At 45.8% G+C, this 17,593-nt stretch overlaps 2 protein-coding genes across 3 annotated transcripts in view; one reads left to right on the top strand and one right to left on the bottom strand.

Annotated features, from left to right (window-relative positions):
* The first annotated feature begins 962 nt into the window (after window positions 1-962).
* LOC146036989 (olfactory receptor 5V1-like) lies at window positions 963-1,895 on the top strand. The gene has a single exon (XM_083160813.1). It carries the CDS (start codon window positions 963-965, stop codon window positions 1,893-1,895), a length of 933 nt encoding a protein of 310 aa, XP_083016939.1.
* Window positions 1,896-3,176: 1,281 nt separating this feature from the next.
* The window catches only part of LOC146036335 (uncharacterized), a 62,442-nt gene continuing 48,025 nt past the window's right edge, over window positions 3,177-17,593 (bottom strand). The window contains exons 1-5 of one of the 2 annotated variants that reach the window (XM_083160288.1): window positions 14,346-14,461; window positions 10,838-10,955; window positions 9,963-10,124; window positions 9,035-9,119; window positions 3,177-7,023 (exon numbers count right to left, since the gene is read on the bottom strand). In XM_083160288.1, coding sequence (XP_083016414.1) covers window positions 6,026-7,023; window positions 9,035-9,119; window positions 9,963-10,124; window positions 10,838-10,924 — 1,332 coding nt within the window. In that variant the 5' untranslated portion in view covers window positions 10,925-10,955; window positions 14,346-14,461 and the 3' untranslated portion in view covers window positions 3,177-6,025. Of the gene's footprint in view, window positions 7,024-9,034; window positions 9,120-9,962; window positions 10,125-10,837; window positions 10,956-14,345; window positions 14,462-17,593 lie in introns of those variants that run through there. The other variant, XM_083160289.1, reaches the window with a different exon arrangement.

Genomic DNA, 17,593 nt, shown 5'->3' with positions numbered 1-17,593 from the left:
TGGACTGTCATGCCACCTCTCATCACAGCTAAGTAAATCAATAAACCGTCAGTTATTTCATATTGGCTGCAGTAACATTATTGGCCAATCAGCTTGTTGACATTCTTGGTTGATATATTTTAGCCAATTTCAATGACAAAAAAGGCTGACATATGGTTTGTTTTATTTTGTATGAGTTGCCATATGTAAACACAATCAGTGGAAATGTGTACTCACATGGACTTGCTTTGCTTCGCTCGGCTACCATGCCATAGGTTACTATTGCCAGTCGTAGTCCACATGGATAGTAAATTAAGCAAAAGTTGTATCGACCCATGTCAAGTCGACCTTTTTGTACATCAACCTTATGCAGCTATTGGCTACTGCATGTTGACCAATACGGAGTTGGCCTATACTTCGGAACCCGCACAGAGGATAAAGTAGATATAAGTGGCATTACTGTCATGACAGCCTCATTGGCAGACATAAAAAGGAGGGTGGTGCGATGGATACACAATTAGGATAAATATAGTTCCGGCAGCGATCCATCCACATTGTAAATATCATGTATATCCGCATTTGGACCCGCAAGTGGCTCAGGCCTCCTCACTGGCTCATTTATACACCATGAAATCTCAACAACACTTAAAGGAAATGTTGCGTCTCTTTTTTTAACATTATGCTTTCAAAAATGTTTTGTATTTTTGCTACTTATTGTGTGATATTTTTTTCCTCTCTAGGATATTATCGGGCATAAAAAAGTTTCTGCAAGATACGTGCAAACCAATGAAAGGTAAGCTCAGATGAGTTGATGATCAAAAAAATACTTCCTAGATCCTTCCTAATTACTGACTAAAAAATAATTAGTCTCCCTCACTCACTCCCTCACCCGTGAAGCTTTTATTCCACATCATCCTGTACTTTTCTATCAAACATTACTTTCACAGCTTCTGGTTTAGCTCAGACTTGATCCTGTAGACTACATGGAACAGAATAATCAGACCAAGGTAGGCTACTTCATCATTAAAGGGATCTCAGATGTGCCAGAACTAGAGCTTCCAATCTTTCTCATGGTTCTCCTCATTTATCTCACCACCCTCGGTGGCAATGTGACCATTCTTGGCCTGGTCTGCCTGGACTTCCAGCTCCACACTCCCATGTACTTCTTCTTGGGCAACCTGTCTGTCTTGGACATTTCATCCAGTACTGTTAGTCTCCATAAGCTCCTTGTAATCTTTCTATCAGATGATAGGAGAGTTTCTTACCTTGGCTGCCTAGTCCAGTTCTATGTGTTTTCTTGCTTGGCTTGCAGTGAGCTGCTGATATTAGCGGCCATGAGTTACGATCGCTACGTGGCCATCTGCAACCCCTTACGTTACTTCATCCTCATGAACTCCAGAGTCTGTGCTCTACTGGCCATCGTCTGCTGGACTATGGGGTTTGCAGAAGTTGTCCCATATGTTGTGCTATTAACAAAGATCTCCTGCTACAAATCCAACATTATTAATCACTTCTTCTGTGACCTTGTGCCACTGCTTAGTCTTTCCTGCAGTGACACCTCCACCTTAGAGATGCTGAGCTTCATAGAAGGACTTCTGTTGCTGAGCCTTACCCCTTTTACCCTAACCATTACACCATATGTCTTCATCATTTCTACCATACTTGGGATCCGTTCTAGCACTGGAAGACGCAAAGCTTTCTACACATGCTCCTCACACCTGACAGTCGTCACCCTTCTGTATGCCACCCTTATCTGCCAGTACCTGAGACCGACCTCAGCGTACTCCTTGGAGTCCAACAAACTGTTCTCTCTCTTTAACACAGTGGCTGTCCCCATGCTTAACCCACTGATCTACAGCTTAAAAAACAGGGATGTGAAATCGGCGCTCAGGAGGAAACTAAACGTATGTCATTGACATATTGTAAAAGGCTTTTTGTTCTATGCTTCCTGCTGGAACTAATTCACCGCCATGCCTCACGTTATCATCTGATGATATGCAAGAGATGGAACAAATAAAGATCCTGCACATCCGTAGCGTAGGCACATTCTGGAGTGAAAGAGAAGTTTGAGATAGAGAGTAGTTCTCCATCTCTGGCATCTGCAATCAGCTACTCTTCCCTGGACCGTGAGTTACATTACATATACTGCACTAAATACTAATTTAAAAATGGCAAAATGGACTTTAACATTGTTTTTGCTCTGCAGGTGGGGAATATGTCCTTTTCACTGCATGAGAATTTACTTACGACTTATTAATTGGCTCAGGGCAGGACTTGTATATTATACAATACCAGCCGAGGGCAGGCACAGCGGACACCAACAAGATAAGGAAGGCAACAAGCAAATATATAACTTACAATCACACGAAAAGAAATCTAGCACTTTTTAATATTTTCTCAGTTTTATTTAAAAAAAAAAAAAAAGTGCCAGGGCTATAAAAAATATACACCTACTGAACAAATAATCAAAGTTTCATGTAACAAATTAAATATTTACTTTTCTCTTTTACAAAAAATGTTTTTTAATTTAATGGAATTGAGAAGATTTTTTAACACTTTTAGTTTTTTAAAAATAAAAAACAAAAAGATGACTGAAATTTAATAGGATGAGAGATTCAGAAATGGGAGATTTGTTAAGAAATCGCCAGGTTTTTTTAAAGCGGCAATCATTTACACTTCAAAATGAAGTGTAAATGATTTCCGTTTTAAAAAACTGGAGCTTTCTTACTAAATCTCTCACTTTCTGAATATCTCTTACTATAACATTTCCCCCAATGTATGTTTATGCCCTTTATGTTTCATAAAAAAATATAATAGCATTTTACATACATGTTCCAGATAAAAATATTAAAGTATAATAATCAGTGTACAACAGGTTTACAAAGAATGTGCCTCTGGAACTCGATTTGGCAACACACTTTTCTTTTATCGTAAAGTTCAGAAATCAATTTGTAAATCCTTTGTTAACAATTTACAATGGTTGGAAAAGACTGGAAACACAATTTTGTTTACATGCTTTTTTTTTTTTCATGTAAATTTAAAAAAAGGCGGTATTGTATAGTAATAGCACAGGAAACAACAAATATGTTCTGATTATGTAACAAAAGAGTTTTTCTGCTGTGAGCTGAGAAAATAGTTTCTTATTCCATAACATAGAATAGTAAGACAATGGTTTTGAAATTAAATGCATCAGAGAGATTTCCAAAAACATCCCTAATTACAGACACGAGACATCAGAAAAGAACTCCACTCCAGTATTCTGACACTGAGAAAGTTAATTATGAAAGTAAAATTGGCCAGTGTTCTTAAATTCGACCATTACATTGTACTGTGGGTCATATCCAATCACTTGCAAAATGTCTGTGGGAAAAATTACCACAGCTTTCATGCCCATTTTTACATTAATGCAAGCAAGAGCACTCACAATATCTGCACTATTATTATTATTTTATTTATAATGCACCACAAGTGTTTTGCAGCGCCGTACAAAGCAAAAGCACAGGGAGACAAATAAAGAGCGCCACAGTTCAATACACATTACAGCTTAAATATAAGTAGTGAGGACTCAATTACATACAACTAGAGGCTTGAGGCCAATGATGGAGATGAGTATGCGGACGAAGATGGTCACTGAGTGTTTGAGTATGGGAAAGCTGTGAGTGAAATGTGAAGAGAAGTGGGCTTTGACAACAGGAGGGAAGAGGGCCCTGCTCGGAGGAGCTTACAATCTAGTAGGAAGGGGAGACAGACAGATTACAGACAGATTGCAAGTGGGAGGAGGCTTGATAGCAGGATGTAAGCAGGCAGGGGGTCGGAGAACCAGCCTCAGGACAAGTTTATGCAGCGGAAGGGTACGCTTTGATGAATAGGTAAGTTTTCAGTGTACAGTGTATAGTTTTCATTATACAACTGAAAAGAAAAATTGGTTGCGCTAATTTTTTTTCCACAAAAACCTGCATGAAAAATATTTTTAAAAGTGCAAATTAGTCTGTAACCCCCCAAAAATAATGAAAAATAGTGGGTAGCAGCACATATGGTTAAGCAATGTCTTAGAAATATTTGAGATTTAAAATAATATCGCTTTCAGACCGCACCCTAGACCCGAGTTATTGGCGTGTCCTTGCGGCCCCCAACACAGGTCGAGGTGCGGTCTGAAATTGCCACCTCGGGTCGAGCAACACGGGAGTTCAACCCTGGTAATGACCAGGGTTGAACACGGCTCTGACCCGTGTCAAGTGCAGTGTGAACGGGCAACCCGGGTCCCGTTCACAGTATGGAGGAGGCAGCGCTGTCAGCTCCAAGCGCTGCCACCTCCCAAGCCCCCGGTGACGCGCCGCCGCTCAGCTCAGTCCCGTGTGACGTGACCGACCTGGCAATAAGCCGGGTGCGACGTGGAGGTTTCAGACCGCAAATGCCGTGTCGCTCTGGGGATGGGATCCCATTTGCAGTCTGAAAACTGTATTATTTAAAATGACTAAATTGCACATTTAAAAAAAAACTTTTTCAAAACTATTGAAAAAATTAAAATACAAAAATTAAGAGCCCCCTAAAAACTAGTTTTGCAAAGAAATTATCAAACTAATTTTCATTTCAATAAATACTTTAGTTAAATTTGGAGTCTATAAAAAAAGTTGATTTTTCGGTAATTTGAGCTCACTTCACAATTTTTGTGAAGAAAAAATTTAATTTATATAAATACTTAAATTGGGAAGCATCATTTTTTTGTTTTGTTTTATGTTAATTCAAGGCCATTATTTCTTAACTCAATAATGACAATTAAAAATGTATTGCTTAATAAGTCATTAGGGGGCAGGGGGATTGTTATGAACCAATGTTCTGGCATTTTTACCTTTACCGCCTATTTTCCCTGCTTCTAACATGCGCTAAGAAAGCCGCGGTAATTCGATACAGAACAACTTAGGCACTGCAAAAAAAAAAAACAGTTGTTCGGTCTTCATAAGACAACCTGATCTGTGTCCAATGTGGAACGCATTATTGGAAAGGTCCAGTCTATTGGAAACGGACGAGGCACATAAACATTTCTGTTATTAGCCAGTTATGAAAAACTGATTTTAACATTAACATAAATAGATAATGAAACTAAAAAAAAACTAAGAAAAACATCCTTCAGCTGCATACACACTATGCTCAGTCAACGTTATTGGTAACTATTTCCCTTAAACTCCCCACAACTCCTGAATCAACGATATAGTTCATACACAATGAACAATTGAACAAACAATAAAAAGATAACGATATCGTTGTTTTAAAAGTAACCATCTTGTGTTATGAAAATATCGTCATCGTTCACACTGCGTACAAACTGACCGATATGCACCCAGTCATCAAAGAAATAGGCAAAATCTGACTGTATGTTCAGACGACGGGAAGGATGCATTAACAATCTGCATCGTTAACAATACGGACGATAATATCATTAGCGCTATCATGAATATCATTAGAAATGATTGTATAGTGTGTACCCAGCTTTAAAGCACAATTTGTACAGCTCCAAATAGGTGGATGTGAATGGGTTTAACCAACCGGGAAGATTACAGTGGTCTCAAGTTACACGTATTAAAGTAGTGGTACATTTTTCCGATTTTAAAGGTCACTATTAAATTTCTTTGGTTTATAGTTACAAAATAACAATAACACCGTAACAATGTACAGAATAAATAATGCTGGATACAGTAGTATGACAGATGGGGAAACTTTTTATTTTTTGAATATCAAAATAACTGAATTTCCTGAGAACCGTATTCATCTGCTCACAGGGTAAGTGCTGAACTCTGCAAGTTACAAGCACACTGGCACACTGATAGAACAAAAGATGGGTTTCCTCTATAACGTGAGCATGAGATAATTATCTTCAAAAGCAGAGAATGGGAAGAAAATGTAAATCTGTGTTTTATTGCCCATATTTTTATTCTGAAGTCATAAGTAAATGCCCAGCTGTAATAACGCTCATTTCAATCATTTATTATATTTCATCGTACAAGCCTGTGTCATCCATGATCCGAACTGAAATGTCCCCACCTCTCTGCTACCCTGTGTGTGTCCTCTGGTGTATCACGAGATTAGACCTATAGGTGAATTTCTTCCCGCACGCTCCACACGAGTGGGGCTTCTCCCCGGAGTGGATCACCTGGTGACTGGCAAGGTGCGAACTGCAGACGAAACTCTTTCCGCACACAGTGCAAGGAAAAGGCCTCTCGCCCGTGTGGCTTCGCTTATGTATGGTGAGGTGAAGGCTACGGGTAAAGGATTTCCCACAGTCGGAGCAGGTATGTGCACCGCCGTTCGTGTGGATTTTGTGGTGGTCCAGGTAATGCGATCGGTGGCTGAAGCTTTTACCACAGTCGCCGCACACAAACGGTCGCTCCCCAGTGTGGGTCCGCTGGTGGCTGACAAGGTTCGACCTGCGGGTGTATCGTTTTCCACAGCTGCCACAGACAAACGGCCTTTCCCCCGTGTGGGTTTTCTGGTGGCTCACAAGGTGGGAGCTGGATGTAAAACGTTTGCCGCATTCCTTGCACCCATAGGGCCTCTCTCCCGTGTGGGTCCGTTGGTGGATGGTGAGGTGTAAATTGCGAGCGAAGACCTTACCACAATCCCCGCACACATGCCCTCCTTCCTTCCTCCGCCGGCTCTGGTGGATGACCAGATGCGAGTTAGAGGAGATTATTTTGCCACTTACAGAGCAAACGTAGTCTCTGTTATCTTCGTTGCTATGCTGACGCGTTTCGTCTGCACAGTGATTCGAGGTAGTTTCATCTGTACCATCCATGGCTTCTTCTTTAATGACAATCTCAGAAGAGTCGCGATCACCGATATTGATAGTGGAAACATACTGACTGTGGTTCGACCTACATTGGGCTGGGGTCTGTCTCTCGCACTCCAGCTCCACCATTGATTTCTTCAGGGTGATTTTCCTGTCTTGGGCTGCAGACCTCCTTTCACCTATCATATCTTTGGTAAACCAGTCTTTCGAAGGGTTATGGTTGTGAAATGTATCATCCGCCGGTAGCCAGGCATCACTGTCTACAGAAAGGGAATAAATGGGTTATTGTATAAAGTGGCAGATTATGTTCTATTTCAGTCAACTACACCGGTTGTCTGGACAGCCAAGAATGTAACCTAACTAATGATAAACCCTTCTATTACTCTACACCAAGCCTCACAGTGGCCCAGCAAAGACAGCAGCCACATACACAGCACAGAAGCCACTGCAGGGTAATGGTGACAGCAGGGGTGACCCAGCACAGGCAGCAGCCACATACACAGCACAGAAGCCACTGCAGGGTAATGGAGACAGCAGGGGTGACCCAACACAGACAGCAGCCACATACACAGCACAGAAGCCACTGCAGGGTAATGGTGACAGCAGGGGTGACCCAGCACAGACAGCAGCCACATACACAGCACAGAAGCCATTGCAGGGTAATGGTGACAGCAGGGGTGACCCAGCACAGACAGCAGCCACATACACAGCACAGAAGCCATTGCAGGGTAATGGTGACAGCAGGGGTGACCCAGCACAGACAGCAGCCACATACACAGCACAGAAGCCATTGCAGGGTAATGGTGACAGCAGGGGTGACCCAGCACAGACAGCAGCCGGATACACAGCACAGAAGCCACTGCAGGGTAATGGTGACAGCAGGGGTGACCCAGCACAGGCAGCAGCCACATACACAGCACAGAAGCCACTGCAGGGTAATGGTGACAGCAGGGGTGACCCAACACAGACATCAGCCACATAAACAGCACAGAAGCCACTGCAGGGTAATGGTGACAGCAGGGGTGACCCAGCACAGACAGCAGCCACATACACAGCACAGACGCCACTGCAGGGTAATGGTGACAGCAGGGGTGACAAAGCACAGGCAGAAGCCATATACACAGCACAGAAGCCACTGCAGGGTAATGGTGACAGCAGGGGTGACCCAGCACAAACAGCAGCCACATACACAGCACAGATGCCACTGTAGGATAATGGTGACAGCAGGGGTGACACGGCACAGACAGCAGCCGCATACACAGCACATAAGCCACTGCAGGGTAATGTTGACAGCAGGGGTGACCCAGCACAGACAGCAGCCACATACACAGCACAGAAGCCACTGCAGGCTAACAGTGACAGCAGGGGTGACCCAGCACAAGCAGCAGCCAAATACACAGCACAGAAGCCACTGCAGGCTAACAGTGACAGCAGGGGTGACCCAGCACAGGCAGCAGCCACATACACAGCACAGAAGCCACTGCAGGGTAATGGTGACAGCAGGGCTGACCCAGCACAGATAGCAGCCACATACATAGCACAGAAACCACTGCAGGGTAATGGTGACAGCAGGGGTGACCCAGCACAGACAGCAGCCACATACACAGCACAGACGCCACTGCAGGGTAATGGTGACAGCAGGGGTGACAAAGCACAGGCAGAAGCCATATACACAGCACAGAAGCCACTGCAGGGTAATGGTGACAGCAGGGGTGACCCAGCACAAACAGCAGCCACATACACAGCACAGATGCCACTGTAGGATAATGGTGACAGCAGGGGTGACACGGCACAGACAGCAGCCACATACACAGCACATAAGCCACTGCAGGGTAATGTTGACAGCAGGGGTGATCCAACACAGACAGCAGCCACATACACAGCACAGAAGCCACTGCAGGATAATGGTGACAGCAGGGGTGACCCAGCACAGACAGCAGCCACATACACAGCACAGAAGCCACTGCAGGGTAATGGTGACAGCAGGGGTGACCCAGCACAGACAGCAGCCACTGTAGGATAATGGTGACAGCAGGGGTGACCCAGCACAGACAGCAGCCACATACACAGCACAGAAGCCACTGCGGGGGAATACCGCCTGCAGAGGGAGCCCAGTGCTGACTTGAACAGGTCCCTAAGCTGTTATATGTCTCCAGTGGTTTCCCGGTGGATATACTGTACCACGTTTCTAGTTTGGCAGCTGCTACTTACATTTGCACGTGTGACCTGTGTTAATTCATATATCACTGCAACATCGGCCATAACACTTACCCGGTGATCCCGGTGCCCGGTTATTCTTCACAAACTTGTGCACCTCCTTACGTCCTTCTAGAAACTCCCACTCCTTCAGGAAGGCCTAGGAAGCAACACAAGCTTTTGTAGACACAACAAGCGATGGTAGTCCCTGTGTTCCTAATTTATGGTTTAGCCACAGTCTACACCAGAGATGAGCAGTCCCAATACACTTATACTCTACAGTGACATCATTATCATTTATAACAGAGGAAACTTCCCCCCATATGCAATGTCACATGTAAAACACTACACACAACTGGACACAATTATAGTAGTGGTCCTTCTAGCACCCTGGACCTGTCACAACCCGTGCAGTTACTCATTCCTGCCTGGGGTGTCGCTGTCTGCTCTGGTGCTTCTAGTACTGTCTGGTCTGTATCTCAGTGCTGGGCTACAGATCAGATGGTGCTAGAAGAGGAACTGCACGGGTGGTGACGGGGCAGTGTGCTAGAATAACCACTATATAGGTTATAAACAAATTGAAAATAATTTACAACATGAAATGCTATGATCAAATGGACATTGGATAAAGGAAGGGCATCCTCTCTTCCTGTACTTATAATGACCTTTAAATACTTAATAAAATAATAAATTATTTGCTAAGATTCATATCTATTTACAGGCACATGAAAAAGTCCATACACTGTCCCCTAACAAAACTTAAAAAGATTTGGAAATCTATTAATAAGCTTGTTGGGCAATTGTCCTTTGTACGATGCAAGTCACTGCCTTGAATTACTTCCTCTTGTGTCCTCCAATAAATGTAGATTACAGGAGAAATGTGCTTCCCCCGTAGCCCAGCCTGAAATCCACTGTTCCACTGTTTATCTGTCAATGATGCCTAGTCGTCCTTTCCTACGAACCTCAAAGAAATAGGTCCCTCCCTTCCCCTTTTCCAACGTACGTCTCCAGTCAGCAGATGGATGATAACAGAGGCGTGTTCCACTATCTTCTCCAACATTAGCGTGGTCACCTCCGACTTCTCCTGTGCATCATCTGGACGCTTCTGGCTCTTGAAGAAATGTTCCTGGACCTTCTCCCCATTCCTCTTCATGGTTAAATAATCCTGAAAACACACAAAAACCCCCCAAATATTATCAATAAGAACTGCACAGTGACCACAGCTCCATTCCCTACAGAACAACGTCACTGGTATGTAGACGGTCCCCTATCTGTTCTTGGGGAGAAGGCAATAGTAAGGTCATCTACAGCGAGCACAGGGAAATAAAAATGTCTTCATGAAACAGAGCGAGCCCTGAAGGGTTGTACTGAGAGCCACTGTTTTTGGAACACATCAATAGAACTCTACCGCAAATCCTAGGAGGCCACCAGGAATGCCACAAGAAGGTTGGGCAATGAGACAATATAGACTAGACTGGATTGGACTCAGCTCCCTCCCTTTATGAAGACGATTGATCACGAGAACCACACCAAAGCATTGTACCTCTTTCAGGGGTCAAAAGTAATACAACTTCAAACTGCTCCAGCCAAAGACTGAAAAGGCCCGAAAGGCCCCATGTCTACATTCCAGCTGCCATCCACCCTCAAGATACAGTAAGCGAAACTACCCAGCTGGAACATCCCCATCCTTCATTGCTTTATTTAGCTCCTCAAGTTAAGATGTTGGTACAGAAACGAGCAAATAGGCAGAGTGACTCCCTAGTGTTTATTGGACTACAACTCCCAGCATGCTCAATGCATTGAGCACATCAACAGCTAATATCCTCAATCAAACAAACTCCAGAACGTGGTGAGACCATGAACAACACCACATCTCACCGCTCCGGTCAGAAGGAAGATCATGTCTATGGCGTGATGCAAGATCCTCTCTGTCACGTGTTTCTTGTCTTGGGTTATCTCCATCATCTGCCGCCTTCTGGGGGGTCCTGTGGTCGCTCTGAAAGACAGTCACCACCAGTCAGACCTATGGACAGCAACCAATCAGGTTACAGAGCAGCTCAGAGGATTGTGGTCACCTGACCATGTGCACAGTATAACTTCTCATGTTATAGAACATTCTGAGAGTCGAGACTAACAAATGTAAGCCTTCTACAGTGTGGAGGGTGGGCCTATATCAACCAATCGGATTCTACCTATCATTTTAGTGAATGTACCTGATAAATACTACCTCAAAGCAGATTGGTTCCTATTGTCCGCTTCTCTTTAGAAGGCTTAGTGTCCTACAGTACATGGACCTTATTCTGGTTCACACGCAGCGCGACTCGTCCAGTGGAGCGTGTCAACTAGAATCACCCCCTGTATGTCTATAGTTCACCATAGGGACTGAAGTGAACATGACATTGGTCCTGATTCAGACCCATTCGCAGCCCTGCTGACTATCGATACACTGCACACGTGCAACTTATGCTGTGCGCATGGATTAGGTCCCCCTGCGAGCGAAGCAGCGACGGTATATAATTGCTAGCTGTATGCAAGATGATTGACAGCTGGACGGTGTTTTGGGGGCAGAACAGGATGTTTTCTGGGAGTGCTGCGAGAATTTCAGACAGCGCCCAGCCGTTGGGAGGGAGGGAGGGCGCCGACATCAGCAGTTTGGTACTTGTGTATTATCACGGCACCCCCGATTTCCATTATGATGATATGATCGCATGCGATGCGACGCAATTGTACCCAATTTTTAAGTGTACAGGCACCCAGATGCCTTATTCCTATGTTAAATGCCCCCCCAGACCCGATTTTAGATTGTACACCCACCCTGATGGGTAATGCCTATGTTTAATGCCCCCCCCCCCCATTGTTAAGGCCACCCCACTATCAACGGCAACCCGAAGCGTGGCGAGCGGCGGTGGTACGCGTCCTCCGACCTTTTCATACCCCCACTATCCACGTCGGCGTGGAGTTGATTTTATATAGTGTGGTGAGCCCGAAGCATGGTGAGCGCAGTGAGCCCCGCGAGGGGACGCGGAATACGAGCCCGAAGCGTGGCGAGCGTAGCGTGCCCCGCGAGGGGACGCGGAATACATGTTAAGTCATCCACGTCCGCTCGCCACGCTTCGGGCTCGTATTCCGCTGCGCTCGCCACGCTTCGTGCTCGGTGGCTCGCCACACTATATAAAATCAACTCCACGCCGACGTGGATAGTGGGGGTATGAAAAGGTCGGAAGACGCGTACCGCCGCCGCTCGCCACGCTTCAGGTTGGCGTTGATAGTGGGGTGGCGTTTACATTGGGGGGCATTTAACATACTCATTACCCATCAGGGTGGGGATACAGTGCAAAATCGGGTCTGGGGGGGCATTTAACATGGGAATAAGCCCAAATCAGGCATGATCGTGTCGCATTGCATGCCATTATAATGGCATGCGATGCAACGCAATGTTAAAAAGTATACTCAGCCCGGGGAAAGTCTGAAATCGGGTCCCATCGCATACCTTAATTAGTGGTATGCGATGCGATGGGCGCTGTGAGAATACACAAGTACCAGCAGTTTTTGCAGGAACTTGCCAGGGATGTTGTCCCAAACGTAACGCATGCAGATAATTTCGATGGAGGGACCTCCGACAGGGGTTAGTTAAGTGCTCATCAATTACCATAAATGTGGTCTATGGGTCGGAATGGTAACCTGTGCCAAGCGCCGGGCTGGCAGAGCGAGACACCCTGCACGAGGCATGGCGAGGGAACTTAGCGTAGATGCGGTTAAACATAAGAAATTACCATTTTTGGTGTCTACTTTTTTCCTGTCGACCTACTGACTCTGCTGACCTCCAACCTGCTCAGCACAAGGGGTACTCTGTACTTTTAGGATATATACAGATGGAGCAGCCCTCAACGGAGCGACAGAATCGCCAATCGCTGCTGTGCACCATCCGATGGGCACGATATGCTTGTGTCCCCGTTCTGTCGGAGCCCGCCTCCGCCCTCCCCCGTCTCCCCCCGCAGCCTCCACTGACCCTGCCCATCTCTCTGAAGCGGAGACTGGCAGGGAATCCGCTCCCTGCCGCCGTGCTGACTGGGACACGCGAGTGTGTGAGATGCTCGCGAGCCCCAGTCTCCTGTCCACCAGCTCAGGGGATCTGGCGATAGTTCAGGCTGGCTGACAGGCGCTACATCTGTAGATAGTCTAGAATTATGTTAGATTATGTTACAATGTTATGTATCTTAGGGTAGTGTAACTCATCTTCCAAATTTCCCCCCTTTAGGAGTATTATCCCCGATGCCACTTACAATAAAAACGACCAGATATTGCAATTAACGACAGATGGACTAATGTATCAAAGTATCAAATTAGCGTCCGAAAATAGATGCGCGATTGGGCGAACACACATGGGACAGGGGATGAGTCCTTCACGTGCCTGAGGATAATACCCAATAACAACGGGTATCGGAAGAAGAGGCGTGGCATTGGGGTCCAATAGGGTAGACCCAGACAAACCTATTAGCGGCGGTGGATCACCACTGATAATAGGATATACCCCTTATACCCCTTTCACACTCGCAGAGCCGGGTCATACCCGAGAATGTGTTCCCAGATGCTTCCTGGGAACATACCCTTTTACACTGCACTCAGACCTGGAATCGACCCGGGACAGCCCCATTCACACTGATCCCGGGAAATCCCTGCAAATACATATGCATGTGATTAGAAATGGACTCCAGGGCTCTGAAAGATGACATCATCATTTGTGAGCCCAAGGAAGCTCCAATTAGCAGCTTTTTTAAAGTCCTGTGTACCCAATCCCGGGTACGGGACCATTCACACTGACCGCATCCTGGGTCGATTCCGGAATCTACCCAGGAGAAATATTCTTTCACACTGAGCTAAATCCCGGGTTGATGCGCGTTCATGTGCAAAAACCCGGGATATTTTTGCAAGTGTGAAAGGGGTATTAGTGCTTCTGACTAGCGATAGGCTGTATGGTCTTACATATATACACTGGAAACATTGCACAATAAGCGGATAAAGGGTTCTTTCAGACTTAATCACACAGCTATGAATTCATACATATATCGATACATTGCACAAATTCAATATAACTGCACCAAGCACACAAAGGCTACAGATGATAGATAGATAGATAGATAGATAGATAGATAGATAGATAGATAGATAGAACAGACCTGACTGGCTGATAGATAGTGATGGGCAGAGAGGGGTTAGTGGGACATACAGTATAATGCAGATACATAAGCCAGCAATGCTACATATATACAGCAGCCTGTGCACAGACATCACCCTCAGCCCCCTTCCTGTTGCCATATGAGCAGGCAGAGTCCAGCACACACACACACCACTATCTCCCTACAACTGCACTCTGATACAGTCCTACCTGCTGCAGTACTAGGGCCCTTTGTGTACAGCGGCCTCATTCTACAGCGTCATTGATTGGTGGCAGCGCGTCATGTGACCGACCAGTGCCGTCGAGGACGCCGGGATGTGTAGTTCGTTTCAGTAACAACTTGCGGGGACGGTGCTGCAGGCAGGTCCGGAGTTCTCCTAGCTGGCCAGCAGAGGGCAGCAGTGCACATGGGAACTAAGCCAGAGCTAATAATATCATAATGCTAGCATGTGATCATTATCCACAGTATAGTCCTGTGGTTATTATTCTGGTATATAAGCTATAGCACCTTATTCAGGTCCACGTGCAATGCTGCAAAATTTGCAGCGTTGCGTGTGGATAAAACGCCGCTCGAACAGCCGCCCGCCTCCCTCGCTCGCCGTGTTTTGCATAAACATCCATTCCAGGGTTGCCGACTTTTCAGCTGCCCTCTCCGGGAGAGGGCAGCCAGCTGCAGCAAGTAGGGGGCGGGGCCGGTGGGTATAGCACAAAAGGGAGCGGAGTCGTGGGTGGGACTAACCAAATGAAATTGCAAGCGGTACTCACCGCTGCAGCTCCATCCACTCACGCTGTCGCTCCCGCGCTCCATGCTGCCAGGCCAACAGAGCCCTGCAGTAGGGATGGGACATCGAAAGAAAACATCGGTCAAATGATGTTTTTCAACATTGATTGCAAAACATCATTTAGACCTAAACATTGGTACTGTGAACCCGATGTTAACCGATGTTTCAATATTTTTTAAAATAAACTGGTTACCAAAGCATATAATACACTAATAAGCTTCTCTATTAAGTTTATCTTGTTGGAGGCTTACAGTTATACACACACAATGGATATATGATTCATGGGTACTTATGTAATATCTGGACTCCCGTTTTTCTTATGAGACCGCGTCCCCTCGCGGGGCTCGCTGCGCTCACCACGCTTCGGGCACGGTGGCTCACTGCGCTCGCCACACTATATAAAATCATCTCCATGCGTAGTTGGATAGTAGGGGTATGAAAAAATGGGGTGCATTTAACATGGGAGTCCAGATAATACATAAGTACCGATTCATGTTTTGTGGTAAATCAAATTTGTTACGGAAGGAAAAAAACATGAAGCGTTAACTATCAAAACTTTATTGCAACAACTCACTATCTGCTATTTTTACCTAGATTTTTAACTGTAGCAACAGGCTAATAACTTATGTTGATCATAGAAAATAACAAAAAAAAACTGTACACACAGTGCAACATAGAACATACTACATAGAACAATCACATAGTACATTGAAAAAAACTCTTTGTAGCAAAATAGGAATCTACTATTGAGGTACATAAATTATGGGCCTCACAATACAGGTGGATAAAACAAAATAAAACTGGGAGGAGAATAACAGAAATTGGGGAAGGGGAGACTCCAGTCCAGCATACTTTCAAACTGGCCCCCAAATTTTCCCAAAAGCTGCAGAGCCAGCCATCATAGCAACCAGTGACTCACTAACAGCACCAGTTGCAGTGAGGCAGGGGTGGGGCTGTCCTGTGTGCTGCTGCTGAATGGCTGGCCAGACTGTCTTTCACTGTCAGCTACCACCCACAGCAGCAGCACACAGCCACACACACATATGAAAGCCCAGCCAGCAGTGATACTGTCATGTTTGTTAATGTTGTTTTTTTTATCAGTCTCTTAAGATTTTAATGAATATAAATCAAGGAGAGAGTGAGCTGGCTGCAAAGCATTGAAAGCAGCACACATTGACACACAAAAGAAAAAACATTGGAAGATTGAGAAAAACATCGGGGGGAAAATCTAGCGATGGTGATGAAACATTGGATCCTCAACATTGCAGGGTTAAACATCGAACATTGGAACCATAAATCCGATGTTACCGATGAAACATCATATGATTACCCATCCCTACCCTGCAGTGGCTGCCACGCACGCTCTACAGACCATGCTGATAGCCTCCGCGGTGGCCATCACACAGGAAAGCGACGCCATAACGCAAGGTATGTCATGACGTCACGCTGGCAACTAGCACCCACCCCCGGCACTTTGGGACTTGCGCATGCGCAGTCCAATTTTTCAGCATGAAGGCTGAAAAACCGGGAGGATGCCGGGACTTTCCGGGGGACCGGGAGAAAGGTTCAAACCGCGGGAGACTCCCGCTAAAAGCGGGAGGGTAGGCAACTATGATCCATTCGTAGCTTTGGGTGCGGGGGCCAAGTCATTCGATCGAATGATTTGGAAGGTGCACGAAAAACGCAGACACTATCAGGTGCCTTAGTTTTGCGTGCTCCCTGTACGGGAACAGAGCGGGCAACTGACACATCCGCTGATGTCAGCTGCCCGCCCCTGGCACCCGCATCACCACCTAATTTCTATGGGAATGCCCAGAGTTTTTATGGGAACACCCATGATTCATAGGGCATTCCCATGGGCTTAGCCCGTCACCACCGCAGCCAGGGCACCACTGCCCCCCCCCCCCCGTGCACACGCGTATAGGCGGGATGTACTAACTACTGCCGCTGCGGAAAGTGTCCTTCTCCAGCTGTTTCTTTGCATACCATACCGCCTCCCCACTGCCCGCGCTGACCACCTGGGGTCTAGTCCATGTCGAGCACCGGGCCAGAGTGCGCATGTCTGGAGTTCGGGACATCTGCCCATGCGGCCCACATGCTACATGGCGGCAGTAGACTGGTCCGCTGCGTAGAGGAGGCGGTAGCAGAGACCAGAGGCGGAACTACCATTGGTGCAGCAGGTGCATTGCACCGGGGCCCCTGAGGACTAATGCTGTGTACACACTGATACAATCTGCATAATGCTGTGTACACACTGATACAATCTGCATAATGCTGTGTACACACTGATACAATCTGCATAATGCTGTGTACACACTGATACAATCTGCATAATGCTGTGTACACACTGATACAATCTGCATAATGCTGTGTACACACTGATACAATCTGCATAATGCTGTGTACACACTGATACAATCTGCATAATGCTGTGTACACACTGATACAATCTGCATAATGCTGTGTACACACTGATACAATCTGCATAATGCTGTGTACACACTGATACAATCTGCATAATTATGCTGTGTACACACTGATACAATCTGCATAAGATCCAGATAAGATTTTGACTATATAGTCAAAATCTTATCTGGATCTCATGCAGATTGTATGGGTTTTATCCCAAGCGAACCAGATGCGTTCAAGATGCGCGCTCCCATATCTTAACCAGAA

The sequence above is a fragment of the Crinia signifera genome, chromosome 9 (genome assembly GCF_055691185.1).
Source record: "Crinia signifera chromosome 9, ASM5569118v1, whole genome shotgun sequence".
Taxonomy (NCBI): domain Eukaryota; kingdom Metazoa; phylum Chordata; class Amphibia; order Anura; family Myobatrachidae; genus Crinia; species Crinia signifera.
This window is presented reverse-complemented; position numbering and strand designations above follow the sequence as displayed.